This window comes from Cervus canadensis, chromosome 23 (genome assembly GCF_019320065.1).
Source record: "Cervus canadensis isolate Bull #8, Minnesota chromosome 23, ASM1932006v1, whole genome shotgun sequence".
In the NCBI taxonomy this organism is placed as follows: Eukaryota; Metazoa; Chordata; class Mammalia; order Artiodactyla; family Cervidae; genus Cervus; species Cervus canadensis.
In genome coordinates, this window is record NC_057408.1 from 41,212,815 (window position 1) to 41,227,556 (window position 14,742).

Genomic DNA, 14,742 nt, shown 5'->3' on the forward strand with positions numbered 1-14,742 from the left:
ACATTGGTTAGACATTGACTTTGGATCTGGCTTTATTAAATCTAATGGCACCTCTCTGTGAAGGCTTCTTTCAGCTCCAAAGTCTACTTGCTTTTGCCTGCCTGTGTCAGTTTGGTAATCCCTCTATTGTAGCATTGGTAATTTTTTATTAGTGCAAACAACCTATCCAAAGTTGCTTAAGGGTATGAGTCAATCCCTTTTGTTACCTCTGTTACTGCTCAGTTACCCCTGACCCAGAGTCAAAAGGTGCATGTTAAATTAAGACCAAGTGCAGTAGTTCCCAGTGAATAAGGGGTTGATTTCAAGTGCCACCGTCATTCTGATGTTAAAATAAGATGGAAATCCTGTAGTATGTATGTGTCTGAATGGTATCAGCCATCACCCAGTGATTAGTCACTATAGTTCTAGATTCTACATCAAGAGGAAGGCCATAGTGAATTACAACTAATCAGTGTGAAGTGTATTATATTAATGAAAAAGTTATTTAAGTTATTAAATGCCTGCTTAGCACTTTAATAATTGCCTAATGTATTATTAATTAATTCTCAGGAAATACCGCATCTTCGTTACTATACCATGAAATGAAATGGAAATCATTAAAAACTCCAATAGGACTTTCAACAATGATGGAAATGTTCTATAATCTGTACTGTGTGATATGGTCACCCAGCATTAATTAATTAATGACTACTAACAATTATCATGTGACTAGTGCAACTGAAGGATGGAATATGTATTTTACTTAATTCTAATTAACTTAAAATGGTCACATGTGGCTTGTAGCTTCCATATTGGACAGTGCAGTTAGAGTGTTCAGGCAGTGAAGAAAATGCATGATCTCACTCTGGTTCACCTGAGAGTATGAGTTTTTAGCAGAAAGAACAAGTAAGAGCTGTCTATAGATTGTTAGAAAGAGGATGCGTTCTCTGTTTCATTTTGAGACAGAACAGAAAGAACTGAGAGTACAGTGATGATTTTCCTAATCTGAAAGTTTGGTCAGGATTAACATAGGAATGTATGCAAAGTGAAATTCTTTGGTTCATGAAAGCTTTCAAGTCTGGTTACATTTTTTTAACCTAATTCAGAGAAGATTGTATTATCTAGTCTTTAGGTTCAGCATGGACATTCTGGAGACTGGTCCGTCTACTGTTTTACAATGAAGTAGGCTGTGATGCCTTTTTGTTTAAAATTGCTAATTGTCTTTCTCTCGATTCAGGTATTGAGGAAAAGACACACTAAAGAAATTGTTCTCAGGCGTTCCAAAAGGAGATGGGCGCCTATTCCCTGCTCAATGCAGGAGAATTCCCTGGGACCTTTCCCCTTGTTCCTTCAACAGGTAGGTTTTCCATTCTTTCTGACTGGGATTGCTTTGGCTCCAAGAGTCTGTTTTGTTCAGGTTTTAATAACTCTTGAAACATTTAAAAAAAAAAACAGATTTGAAGATATTCATGGAGAGTAAAATCACTAAAAAGCTAATAATAAGAAAAACTAGAAAATCACTAAAAATTGATAATTATAATATGATAAAGAGTCTATAGCCATTAAATGATCTTTATTAGTTTATTCTTTCATTTAGTAGCTGGCTACTGAGCACCTACTCTGTCCTGTGGAAGACACCACTCTAAGTTCTGAAGCTAGAAATAACATTTAGTCATCTGGGCTTCTTAGGTATTGCTAGTGGTAAAGAAACTGCCTGCCAATGCAGGAGAGTTAAGAGATGTGGGTTTGATCCTTAGGTTGGGAAGATCTCCTTCTTCAGGAGATGGGCATGGCAACCCATTCCAGTATTCTTGCCTGGAGAATTCCATGGACAGAGGAGCCTGGTGGGCTATAGTCCATAGGGTCGCACAGAGTTGGACGTGACTGAAGTGACCTAGCATGGCATGGCCTTTGCTCTCATGACCTTTCCTGGTGGCTCAGACAGTAAAGAATCTGTCTGCAGTGTAGGAGACGTGGGTTTGATCCATGGGTCAGGGAGATGAATTGGAGAATGGAATGGCTACCTACTCCAGTATTCTTGCCTGGAGAATCCCATGGACAGAGGAACTTGGAGGGCTACAGTTCATGGTGTTGCAAAGAGTTGTATATGACCAATGACTAACACTTGCTCTCATGTAGTATATTAATCTAGTGGGGAAGATAGAAGTGGGCAGATGATTGTAACATTGAGTGATGAGTGCTGAGATGGGAATGGATTGGGGTGATCTGAGAATTCATGAGGTGAGCACCACGCCCTGAGATGACATGTGGTAAAAAACAAAAAAAGACTTAGAAGGGAAGCAACTAAGCTTAGTGCTGAAGGATGGGAGAGTGTCATGTAGGTTAATTGTTGCAGAAGAAGAAAGAGGGACAGAGGTGAAAGTAAGCATGGTTCCTCATAGGAGCTCTCAAGAGCTTAGTCTTCCTGTGTATGATGGGAGTGGAACAGAGAGATGGGGCAGAATGGCGGGTAGGGTCCAACCGGAATGGGACATGTGTGCTCTGCTGGGTAGTTTAACTTTTCCCTAAAAACAAGTCTTTTTAAAGCAGGTTCAGATTTACTTTACATAAATGAAAATAAATAATAAATATGCAATGAAAATAATGACTGAGGCAGAGCTATGGCGTGGAGCTTGCCTTTTTCCTTTAAATTTCTATTACTCTGGTCAATGTTGAATGCTAATGGTGCCACCTGTGCCCTACTATTTACGTTTTTAACTATGCTTCCGGTGTCTTTCCTGCTTGTAGAAAACTCTATGCATGCTATCCCTTTGTTTCTTCTTTTAGGTAATTGTACTTTAAGCACTGATGAGGCCTATTAAGAAATTGATTTCTGATTACCAAAGTTACACTGATCAGAGGTAATCATGGCCTTAGTACTGTTAAACCAGTCACCAGTCCTGATTTCCTTGATGTGTGTGTCCATTTGACTTAGCCGACCTCTCCCTTTCCTCCTTCAGGACAACATTCACCTAGTTTTCCAGTTACTTTGCTGGCCACTCTCTCTTAGTATATCTTGCTGGTTCATCCTCACTCCCACTTCCCCCTATTCCCCACCAGCCCAATCCCTCAGTCTTAAACTTTGGAGAGCTCACCTATGAACCTTGTCTCATGTTTATTTATATTCATGTTCTCAGTGATCTCATTGCTTTAAGCTTCTCATTGCTCCAGCTTCATTGCTTTAAGTACTTTTTATACACTGGAAACTTAAAATGTCGTATCTCCAGCCCAAAATGCCTAATTAAGATTTCCACCTGGACGTTAAGTAGACATGTCAAACTTCACATACAAAAATCAAGCATTTGGATTTTCTTATAAAAAATGTCCTCCCATCTCAATTAATGGCAGCTCCATCCTTTCAGTTGTTACCACAGTAGAGTCTGTTTGGTAAGGTTTTATTGTGGAGAGCATACTTCTCTTTAAGAAATTAATACATTGGAATTTACTGCGTTCATGCCAAGTCGCTTCTGTTGTGTCCCACTCTGTGTGACCCAATGGACTGTAGCCTGCCAGGCTCCTCTGTCCATGGGATTCTCCAGGCAAGAATACTGGAGTGGGTTGCCATTTCCTTCTCCAGATGAAATAGATGTTGAGCCCCAATTTACCATATCCAACCATTCTTTATAATTAAAAATCTAATTATTAAATTTATTATTTAATTATTATGTTTATTATTTAATTCCTTTATTATTATAGGATAATAATGTGAAGACTTCAGTCTTCAGCCAATCCATTGCCAAAACCTGCTGGCTGTATCTTCAAATTCTATCCAGAATCTAACTGCTTTTCACAACTGCTGCTGCTGCCATGCTAGCCTAACAAGCAATTCTCTCTCCTGAATTCTTAGAGTAACTTTTTTTTTTAGCAGTAACTTTTAAATGCCTTCTTGTTTCTTCCCTTTCTTCTCACCCAAGTCTAATCTTAACAGAACAGCAAGAATTAGCTTTTTAAAATATAAATTGGATATTGTTTAGTCGCTCAGTCGTGTCTGACTGACTCTGTGAGATGCTGTGGACTATCACCCTCCAGGCTTCTCTGTCCATGAGATTTCCCAGGCAAGAATACTGGAGTGGGTTGCCGTTTTCTTCTCCAGGGAATCTTCCTGTCCCAGGGGTGGAACTTGCATCTCCTGCATTGGCAGGGGGTTTCTTTGCCACTGAGCCACCAGAACTCCATAAATTGGATATTACTCTTATCTAAATTCTCCAATGGCTCTCAGTCTGACTCCAAGAAAAAGCCAACATCCTTGGACTCTCTTATATGCCATGGCCCTGTTACTGCGTTCATCGTCATCTATGACTTTCTTTTCCCTTAATCCTCTTTACTTCAATCACAATGCCCTCCTTGAACACCCCAGACATAACCCTGGTCTGATCACTTTGCACTTCCTGTTTCCTCTGCCGGGAAGAGTCTTCTCTGTTTATTGTCATTCTTTTCAGTTTTGTTAATTCATCTCCCTAAGAAACATTCCAATTGACATTCCTTTCATCAGGATATGAGAATCCCTGTTTGCCTCATCCCTGCCTACAATGGGTAGTATTGTTTTTTTTCTACCTTTGCCAAATCACTAGATGGGAAACTATGCCTTTTTGTTTTCAATTAGGTTTTCTTTGGTTACTATTTATGTTGAAAATTGTCGTTATTAAATTTGGGAGCTTTTAAAAAATCTTTGCCAAATTATCATAGTTTGTTACCATTTGGCATGTTGATGAAGTGACAAAGGTGATTATTCTTAAAATAATCTTTTTAAAATTAAAAATGTAAACATATAAGTTGTATTTAAAAAAACAGCATTTTAATGAAAATTTTTTTACATATGTTTTTTCCTTTTAGGTTCAATCTGATGCTGCACAGAACTATACCATCTTCTACTCCATAAGTGGGCGTGGAGTTGACAAAGAGCCTTTAAATTTGTTTTTCATAGACAGAGACACTGGAAATCTGTATTGTACCCGGCCTGTGGATCGTGAAGAATATGATGTTTTTGATGTAGGAGCTTTACTGATATACATGACTTTTAAGTGTTTAAACTATGTTTCTTCTGTTACTCCATCTACTCTTTCCTGTCTTCTGCACTCTCTTTTTAGAGGGCATCTTAAAGACAAAGGAAATAGATTGTATAATATTTTGGAATGCTTGGTCTGCTCTTTATCTCAACTTCTGTTAGGTAAGCCTAAAATGAAGCCAAGAAATTTAACTGCATTTGGATGTAATTTCCAGCAAATTTCCAGAAGTTAGTTTTGCTTCTGAGGTTTTCCTTCTCTCTCTGGTCATTTTTTTTTTCTTTCTTGGCTCTTTCTTTCTTGGTCTTCAGCATGTATGATTATCTGATGATATCTGAGAACTACATAATGTAGCAAAAGTGGGAAGCCCAAACAAGGCACAATAAGTCAGTACTCCTTTTTTTTTTCTTTCTTGGTCTTTCTTTCTTGGTCTTCAGCATGTATGATTATCTGATGATATCTGAGAACTACATAATGTAGCAAAAGTGGGAAGCCCAAACAAGGCACAATAAGTCAGTACTCCTTTTTTTTTTCTTTCTTGGTCTTTCTTTCTTGGTCTTCAGCATGTATGATTATCTGATGATATCTGAGAACTACATAATGTAGCAAAAGTGGGAAGCCCAAACAAGGCACAATAAGTCAGTATACTGATAAGGATGCGCTTACATCAATGGGTAATAAGTCACTTAATTTTCAGTGTAATAATTCAGACAATTTTCAGCATGATGTGATAAATGCTCTGGGGTTATGTAATTATTCCTGTGGTTCAGGAGAGCTGATTCTCCATAGAAAAGAGGGCTTCTCTTCCTAAAAGAAAAAGGAAGAGATGCTGGGTAAGTAAAACACGACTGATGGTCCCCACGGGACACTTTACTTTTGGCTGGAAATTTTTCACCTCAGTGTTGTAATCACACGCTGAAGAGAAATATATTCTATTTGACTTTGCACTGCTTTTGGTTAACCAGGAACGCAGAAGTAAATGTAGAGGTTTTGTGAGAAAACCTCTTACAAATATGTGATCTATGAGGTATAATAATAAAGGGGCTTAATAGTGACAAAATTTGGTAATCTTTACTTTATTTAGATGATGTAGTTGGGATTTTTCCCACTGCAGTGAAGTGGCTTGTTTCTCCCTATATGATTTTATGATTATGGAGAGAATAAGGACTATAATCCACCCTGCTACATTCACATTTAATTCCTTAGTCTAATGGCCTGAGTATTCTCTGACATGCTGTATTCTGACCTAGGTTTTATTTGAAGTGCAGCCACTTCTATCAAACACGGAATACTTTGAACTATATTATTAATAGTTAAAGTCTTTCTACCTTCAATGCTTTGATAACTAAAGAAGTATTAAATAGAAATTTTTGGAATGACTTATTACTGAAAAGATTTTCAGAGAAGGTAGTAGATAAAGCGTAGTATTCTTGCTGGAATCTTTCAAAATGGACTGTTGAGTTTGTTTTTCACTGTTTTACAGCTGATTGCCTATGCGTCAACTGCAGACGGATATTCAGCAGACTTCCCTCTTCCACTGCCCATCAGAGTGGAGGATGAAAATGACAACCATCCTATTTTCACAGAAGCAATTTATAATTTTGAAGTTCCAGAAAGCAGTAGAATCGGTAAGATGACATTGAAGAGCACAATATGCTCTGTTAAATGTTTATATGCATCGTTTGAGAGATTGAGTTTTTACTCAATGCCAGATCATTGGGCTCATATCTACTTAGTTGGATACGTATGATCCCATCAGATTCAATCAATGTGTAATTTACAAGGTATTATAGGAATTTGATATTATAGGCTTCCTAGGTGGCTCAGTGGTAACAAATTCACCTGCCAAGCAGAAGATATGAGTTCGATCCCTGGGTCAGGAAGATGCCCTAGAGAAGGAAATGGCACCCCATTCCAAGATTCTTGCCAGGAAATTCTCATTGACAGAGAGCCATGGGATTGCAAAAAAGTCGGAAATGACTTAGGGACTAAACAACAACAACAACATAGGAGCTTGTGGGGTTGCTGGTATACCAATGAATTATAAAGGCAGATAACAGTTATTCAAGCTTTGTACCATATTTCGCTTTTATACTTTATTTTATTATTATGTGGGTTTATCATTATCCTCAGCTCCAAAGGAAGATATGCAGTGTAGACTATAATAAAACTAAAATCAGTATAGATATTTTTATTAAGTTTTATGTAGGAAGGTGTTGAATGACATCCACTGAGTATACAATTTTTTAAGCTCTTATTTATCTCTTATCTTTAAAGTACTGTTTTACTACTCCCAATTTAGAGTGAATACTGAAATAACTTTAAAGAAACTTGCATTACATGTTCTCCATCCTAAACACTTGCTCTCACTTGAGGAAAAACCAGTGTTTCACTTTAGTTGGCCCTTAAATGTGGCATTCTTGATGTCTTCTAGACTTGAAATATGGAAAATTGTTGTTTGTGTATTTGTTGTTGCTTGGTTGTGTTCGATTCTGTGATTCTTTGGACTGTAGCCTGCAAGGCTCCTCTGTTCATGGGATTCCCCAGGCAAAAATACTGGAATGGGTTGCCATTTCCTCCTCCTGGGGATCTTCCTGACTCAGGGATCGAACCCACATCTCCTGTGTCTCCTGCATTGCAGGCAGATTCCTTATTGCTGAGCCAGCAGAGAATTACCTCTTGCAATAAAGTTGAAAGGAAGTGAGCTGAACCATAAAGGATGACTTTGCTAACTTGCTTATTAAAGTTTCTAGTATAGTTATTTATATTTTCACTGGCTTCTTATAGCTGCTCTTTCTTTTTATATTTTGCTTTGATAATTTGGTGTTATAGATGTTAACCTCCTTAGTACTCACATGGTACAATTAAAAAAATAAAAATAGTTGGTTTGGAGTTTAGGAAGCCTAGTTTTTGAATCAGGGTCAGTTATTGTTTCACTATGAGAACTCATTGAAGTTACTTTGAGTCCTCTGATCTATAAAATGAGTTTAATTATGTTAGATGACTTAAAATGTTTTTAACCTCATAAGTCTATGATTTTGTTACATTTTTCTATTTTCAAAGAGGGATGATTGGTCTTAGATTCTTCCTTGGACATTCTCTCTCTTTGGTAGTAACAGAGAAAAGTCAAGGACAAACACTTTGATGCCCAGATTAACCCAGGGTGCTTTAAGTATCTCACACCAGTAGGTTCAGACCCGTTAAAACTGTGATAGTCTGAAGGTGTTTCTTGAATTTAGCTCACACACAGATGCTTTGGGCAAAGGATGCTCCACTAATAGTGAAGTATAGCACTTGTGGAAAAGAATTTCCAAGTCAATATTTTAGGATGATTTTATATAATAAGTAAAGGTGTTCTATATCCAGAGAATTAAAATAGTGTTTATGTCTTCCTGTCAGTGAAATTGCAGAAAGAAAATGTATGTCTTGTACAGCTTATAAATAGTTTTCTATGAGAAGATAATTTATTTTCTTATAATAAGATTATTACTTCATGTCTTCATATTGATCCACTGCAAAAATCTTTTTGTTAGTTATAAGTATGTATTTGGACCTTCTCTACAAATTTATATCTATCTACATATATATAATACGTACTGGAGAAGGAAATGTCAACCCACTTCAGTATTCTTGCCTGGAGAATTCCATGGACAGAGGAGCCTGGCAGGCTACATATATATGTATACACATATGTATATTTAAGCACACATACATACACATATATAAGGTTTAAAAATATAATGAAAAAATTATTTAAAATTAATACTTCCTTGCACTAATACTTTTACTTGGTTTTTATTTCCTCAAATATAAAGTTTCAATGAATATATGTATATGTGTATATGATTGTATGTGTCTATATATTGTTCCTCAGGTCAGCCTCACATACAGGGCTATAGGCAGAGTGGATCTATGCATTATAATTTCATGGAAACACTCTTCTTACATTTTAAAATGCCACATGTATGTCCTCTTTGATACTTGAAATCCTTTACCAGAGCAATAGTCTTACATTCCATACTGATGAAAAATACCGGTAGCTCCAACTGAAGCAACAGTTGACTTAAATTCTCCCTGAATAGTAAATAGCATGAAATAAGATTAAGTAGGGCTGGCAGCAATGGGGTTTGGATACTAATCTGGTGAAAGAATGAGTCAAGTCAAGAATTAGCAAAAAGAAAATCATAGAAAGGAGAGACTGAGATGTGAAAGGTCAACATGATCATCTATCCAATTATATTCCAAGTCAGCCTTGATTAATTATTAATCGAAACTTTGATTTTGAAAAATCTGATTTACTTTAGAGATATGGTTTATCTCTCCATATTGCAATATGTGGGAATATGTGTTGAAATTATTCTTGGATGCTATTTATATGTATTTTTAGTAAATTTACTTTCAAATAGTTTATAGACAAAGTAAATCTTGATTCTCAGCATTAAAATATTTCATGTTATAAATTTGAAGTCATCTTCACCAGTACTATGTAAAGATGGAATATTGCTGATAAGAAATACAACTTAAATGAGGTTTCCACTATTAATGTTAAACTTTGAGAAGTGTAGATATGCCTAAACATATTTTGCAGTTATGGAAAGTAAAGACTCCTTTTTTTTTTTTTAAAAAAAAAAAAACCAAACATGTAGGTACTACAGTGGGAGTGGTTTGTGCCACGGACAGAGATGAACCGGACACGATGCACACTCGCCTGAAGTACAGCATTTTGGAGCAGACGCCGAGATCACCTGGGCTGTTTTCTGTGCATCCCAGCTCAGGTGTGATCACCACAGTCTCTCATTATTTGGACAGAGAGGTAACTTCCACAATCTACAGATTTATTATTTTACTGGGGTTGAACCCACCACCTCCAATTTACTATAATTTGCTATCCTATGGATTAGGCATGTGTGCATGCTCAGTCATGTCTGACTCTTTGTGACCCCATGGACTGTAGCCCACCAGGCTCCTCAGTCCATGGGATTTTCTAGGCAAGAATACTGGAGTGGGTTGCCATTTCCTACTCCAGGGGATCTTCCCAACCCAGGGATCAAACCTTCATCCCCTGTGTCTCCTGCATTGGCAGGTGGATTCTTTACCACTGAGCCACCTGAGAAGCTGGTGGGTTAAGAGTTTCTCATTTTATTTTACTTAGGCATATGACAATAAGAATTCCTGGCTATATTATTAACACTTGTTATAATATGATTTCTATTTCCTTATATAAGAGAAACCATGAGAGATAGAAGTAAAAATCAATTGGTATTCAGAAGGGGTGAGAAAAAAGATATTACTTGTGAAAGTTGATATTATTGAATATTATTTTAGTTCTTGTGTATGACTAGTTGGTTCTAGCTCAGTGTTCCAGCTCAGTTCTCATGTAAGACAATTGGTTTTGCTTGTTCCATGAGTATAGATTATACCCTGATCCCTATCCTGTTATTATAGATATATACTTGGAGAAGGAAATGGCAACCCACTCCATTGTTCTTCCTGAACAGAGTAGCCTGGCAGGCTATAGTCCATGGGGTTGCAAAGAGTCAGACACGACTTAATGACTAAACAACAACAGAAAAAAAACAACTTTTAATTAGGAAAGGATTAGTTAAGATAAAGTAGGTGGACTGTTAAAAATTTGTAGCACTATTTGGATGATATTAGCATACTGTTATGTGTATAGCACTTGATGCTCAAATTCTTTATGCATAATTTTAATTCATCTTGATAATTTCCTTGTTGGATTAGATAGGGATTACATCCACTCTATGGAGGAGAAAGGTGACAGTCAGAAGGATTGATTGACTTGCCCTGGTCAAATTACTGCACTGTATTTTCTGATCTTTCACTGTAGCTCTTATAGATTTCATCAGCCCATATTTAAGCCAGAGTCTTACATTATTGACTGAAGCAGATCAATCAGTTTCACATGTAAAAAGTAGCTTTATTAGAACACTTCAGTGGTGCCTGCTAAAGCTAGAATAACATAAATGGAAGGATCGATATGACTGGGAGAGATATTAAAGAAGAAATCAATGGTATTTGACCCCAGAGCAAAAGGGAGGATGGTGAGAACCTATCAAAAAGAATAAACAAAATACAAAGGTTTTATTTATTATTACTTTATTTTTGTGGGATCGTGGCATTCTATGTGATAAAACACACAGTGGTCATAACAAATGGGAAAGTTTGAAGGGAATTATATAAATATATTTCTGTATCTGTGGGATGTGGTAATCAAGTGAAAACAAGGATTTTTCCTAATTTTTCAATATTGACAAATGAGACTTAGAGAAATTAAATAAACTAGGGTTACACAGCTTGTAAGATACAGATTTGGGATCAAACCCCAGATTTTCTCAGTTGATAAAAAAAATCAAATGGAATTTTGTGGGTAACAACCATGAAATGTGTTGTAGGGGACAATGCAGGAAGTAAAGAAATGAAAAAGGGAGATGAAGAGACTTCATTTAGAGGAGGATCTCAGAGAGTGCCAGAACCTTTGGGAGGAATATTTTGGGATGGGAATGTTAGTTTCCACTGTAAAAGAAGGATGAGTAAAATAAAGACCAAGGAAGGCATAGAGGGAAATAGAAAGTGATGAAAAATAAAAGGACAAAAGGAGTGGCTAAAGAAGAGTAAAATGAAGAGAAGGCCAGAGAGGTGATTATGCCACAAACCAGTGAGTCCATTTCAGCATCAGCATACTATCTGAAAACTCCACTCTCAAAGGTCAACTATGATCACCTAACTGCCTAATCCAGTGGTTAATTATTAAAGCTCTATTGCTGGCAATTATGAAAACTCTCTCTTCTCTTGGATTTCTGGTTCTCCTCCTGCTTCCCTGATCTTTTGTTTTGAGCATCTGTCCTTTGCTTAGTCTTCTTACTTCTAAGCATGAAATTCTAGTGTTCCTTACATCCTCTGCTTTTCTTATCCTTTATTCTCTCCCCTGATAACTCAGTTGGTAAAGAATCTGCCTGCAATACTGGAGACCCTGGTTCGATTCCTGGGGCGAGAAGATCCTCTGGAGAAGAGATAGGTTACCCACTTCAGTATTCTTGGGCTTCCCTTGTGGCTCAGCTGGTAAAGAATCCACCTGCAATGTGGGAGACCTGGGTTTGACCCCTGGGTTGGGAAGATCCCCTGGAGAAGGGAAAGGCTACCCACTCCAGTATTCTGGCCTGGAGAATTCCACAGACTGTACAGCCCATGGTGTTGCAATGAGTCTGACACAACTGAGAGATTTTCACTCACTTTCTCCCTGGAAATTTGATTCTTGCCATAATTTCAACCACTGTCCAGCTACTGCTGACCCCTAGATTGGTATTTTGGTCCTTGAGCTGCCCTTGAGTATAGGTCTATCTATTCAGCTGTCTTCTGAACCTTTCTCCTTAGATTTCCCGTGTGTGTGTGTGTGTGTGTGTGCTCAGTCATGTCAGACTCTTTGTGATCCTTTGGACTGTAGCCCACCAGACTCCTCTGTCTATGGGATTCTCCAGGCAAGAATACTGGAGTGGGTTGCCATTTCCTCTAGGGGATCTTCCAGACCCAGGGATCAAACCTGCATCTCCCGAGTCTCTTGCATTACAGGCGTATTCTTTACCACTGAGCCATCAGGGAAGCGACTTTGCTTCCACTAGATTTCCCACAGGAATATAGAATTCAATATACACCAGGGAAAACTCATTTTTTTTCACTCCTCCTTGCCAACCTTGCCAGTACTTTCCTCCTCAAGGAACCACTGTCTTCCTGTATTGGTTGGTGATACCTCTCTGTCTGCCCATCTATCTAAATAGGACCCCCGAGCAGCATCCTCAACCGCTCTTTCTTTTGTAACTATGCATACAATCTATTCTCAAGTCAAACTGCATTTTGACTTATAAATAACTTTCCTATCACCCTTGCTTTTTGTCCTCATTGCTAATGCCCCAGCTTTGCAGGAGCCTTCAACAGGTTCCTTTGAATCCCAGCTCAGTTCACTCCCAATTATGCTCAACCTTCTTTAAAAACATTCTTTCTAAAACTCAAATATTCCTATTTTGTACTCCCCATATGACTCCCATAAAACCTTCTTCTGTTACCTGCAACTTAAAACGTAAGTCTACTTTCTTACTATGGATCTTTGTCATTGAAGCTTTGCCCACTTTCAGCTTTCTTCCTGTCTACCATACTTTTGGGTATATACAAATAGGGAAATCAAATAAAAGCATGGAATAGAAGTGTGTGCCACTGTGGTTTTCAAAACTAATTACATATTTCCTTTGTTTTCAGGTTGTAGACAAATACTCATTGATAATGAAAGTACAAGATATGGATGGCCAATTTTTTGGATTGATGAGTACTGCAACTTGCATCATAACAGTAAAAGATTCAAATGACAATTTGCCCACTTTCAAACAAAATGCTGTAAGTAGATAATATAAAAATTGATCTCTATTGCTGTTTTTAATTTAATCTGAATTAACAAAGTATTTATCATACTTTGAAGTATCTATGCTTATCAATAAAATGAAACATATGGCATATAAATCTCTTTTATGTATTCGTATTGGTATTTAGATTATCTTTCTTTTGTTAAAGGCTATAGTATTAGTCTTCATTTCTATCAAAGTTCTTTGTTCATTTAAAAGATAACCCTTAATAAAACAATGCTTTTGTGATTCATGTTTTGAAATAATCTAGGCAAAAGCTTTAAGAACAAGTACTTTTGGAGTGAGAGACATATTTTACTTTCTTTGTAGAAGTTTCCCTTATAAAATAAGGTTTTAATGAGTTCTTTCTGTTTCAGTATGAAGCATCAGTCGAGGAAAACACAGTCAATGTGGAAATCCTAAGAATACCTATAGAAGATAAGGATTTGATTAACAGTGCCAATTGGAGAGCCAATTTTACTATTTTAAAGGGCAATGAAAATGGACATTTCAAAATCAGTACAGACAAAGCAACTAATGAAGGTGTTTTGTCTGTCATAAAGGTACAGTAAATAATGAGTGATTGATAGTTTGGCGAGTTAAGTTTTTTTTTTTTGCTTTTATTTTATTTTTTAAAATTTATTTTAATTGGAGGTTAATTACCTTACAATATTGTGGTGGTTTTTGCCATACATTCACATGAATCAGTCATGGGTGTACATGTGTTCCCCATCCTGACCTTCCCTCTCACCTCCCTCCCCATCCCATCCCTCAGGGTCATCCCAGTGCACCAGCCCTGACCACCCTGTCTCATGCATCAAACCTGGACTGGCAATTTATTTCACATATGATAATATACATGTTTCAATGCTATTCTCTCAAATCATCCCACCCTTGCCTTCTCCCACAGAGTCCAAAAGTCTGTTCTTTACATCTGTGTCTCTTTTGCTGTCTCACATATAGGGTCATTGTTACCATCTTTCTGAATTCCATATATATGCATTAATATACTGTATTGGTATTTTTCTTTCTGACTTACTTCGCTGTATATAATAAGCTCCAGTTTCATCCATCTCATTATAGCTGATTCAAATGCATTCTTTTTAATGGCTGAGTAACGTTCCACTTTGTATATGTACCACAGCTTTCTTATCCATTCGTCTGCTGATGGACATTTAGGTTGCTTCCATGTCTTGGCTATTGTAAACAGTGCTGTGATGAACATTGGGGTACACATGTCTCTTTCAATTCTGGTTTCCTTGGTGTGTATGCCCAGAAGTGGGATTGCTGGGTTATATGGCAGTTCTATTTCCAGTTTTTTAAGGAATCTCCACACTCTTCTCCATAGTGGC

General features: G+C 37.2%; 2 protein-coding genes across 3 annotated transcripts in view; both read left to right on the forward strand.

Annotated features, from left to right (window-relative positions):
* The window catches only part of DSC1 (desmocollin 1), a 154,493-nt gene that overhangs the window by 115,752 nt on the left and 23,999 nt on the right, over nucleotides 1-14,742 (forward strand). The window lies entirely within an intron of this gene.
* Nucleotides 1-14,742, forward strand: part of DSC3 (desmocollin 3) — a 49,070-nt gene that overhangs the window by 10,142 nt on the left and 24,186 nt on the right. For both annotated transcript variants that reach the window (XM_043443828.1, XM_043443827.1), the window contains exons 4-9: nucleotides 1,217-1,336; nucleotides 4,813-4,968; nucleotides 6,466-6,610; nucleotides 9,629-9,795; nucleotides 13,251-13,385; nucleotides 13,768-13,953. In XM_043443828.1, the coding sequence (XP_043299763.1) occupies nucleotides 1,217-1,336; nucleotides 4,813-4,968; nucleotides 6,466-6,610; nucleotides 9,629-9,795; nucleotides 13,251-13,385; nucleotides 13,768-13,953 (909 nt within the window). The remainder of the gene's footprint in view (nucleotides 1-1,216; nucleotides 1,337-4,812; nucleotides 4,969-6,465; nucleotides 6,611-9,628; nucleotides 9,796-13,250; nucleotides 13,386-13,767; nucleotides 13,954-14,742) is intronic.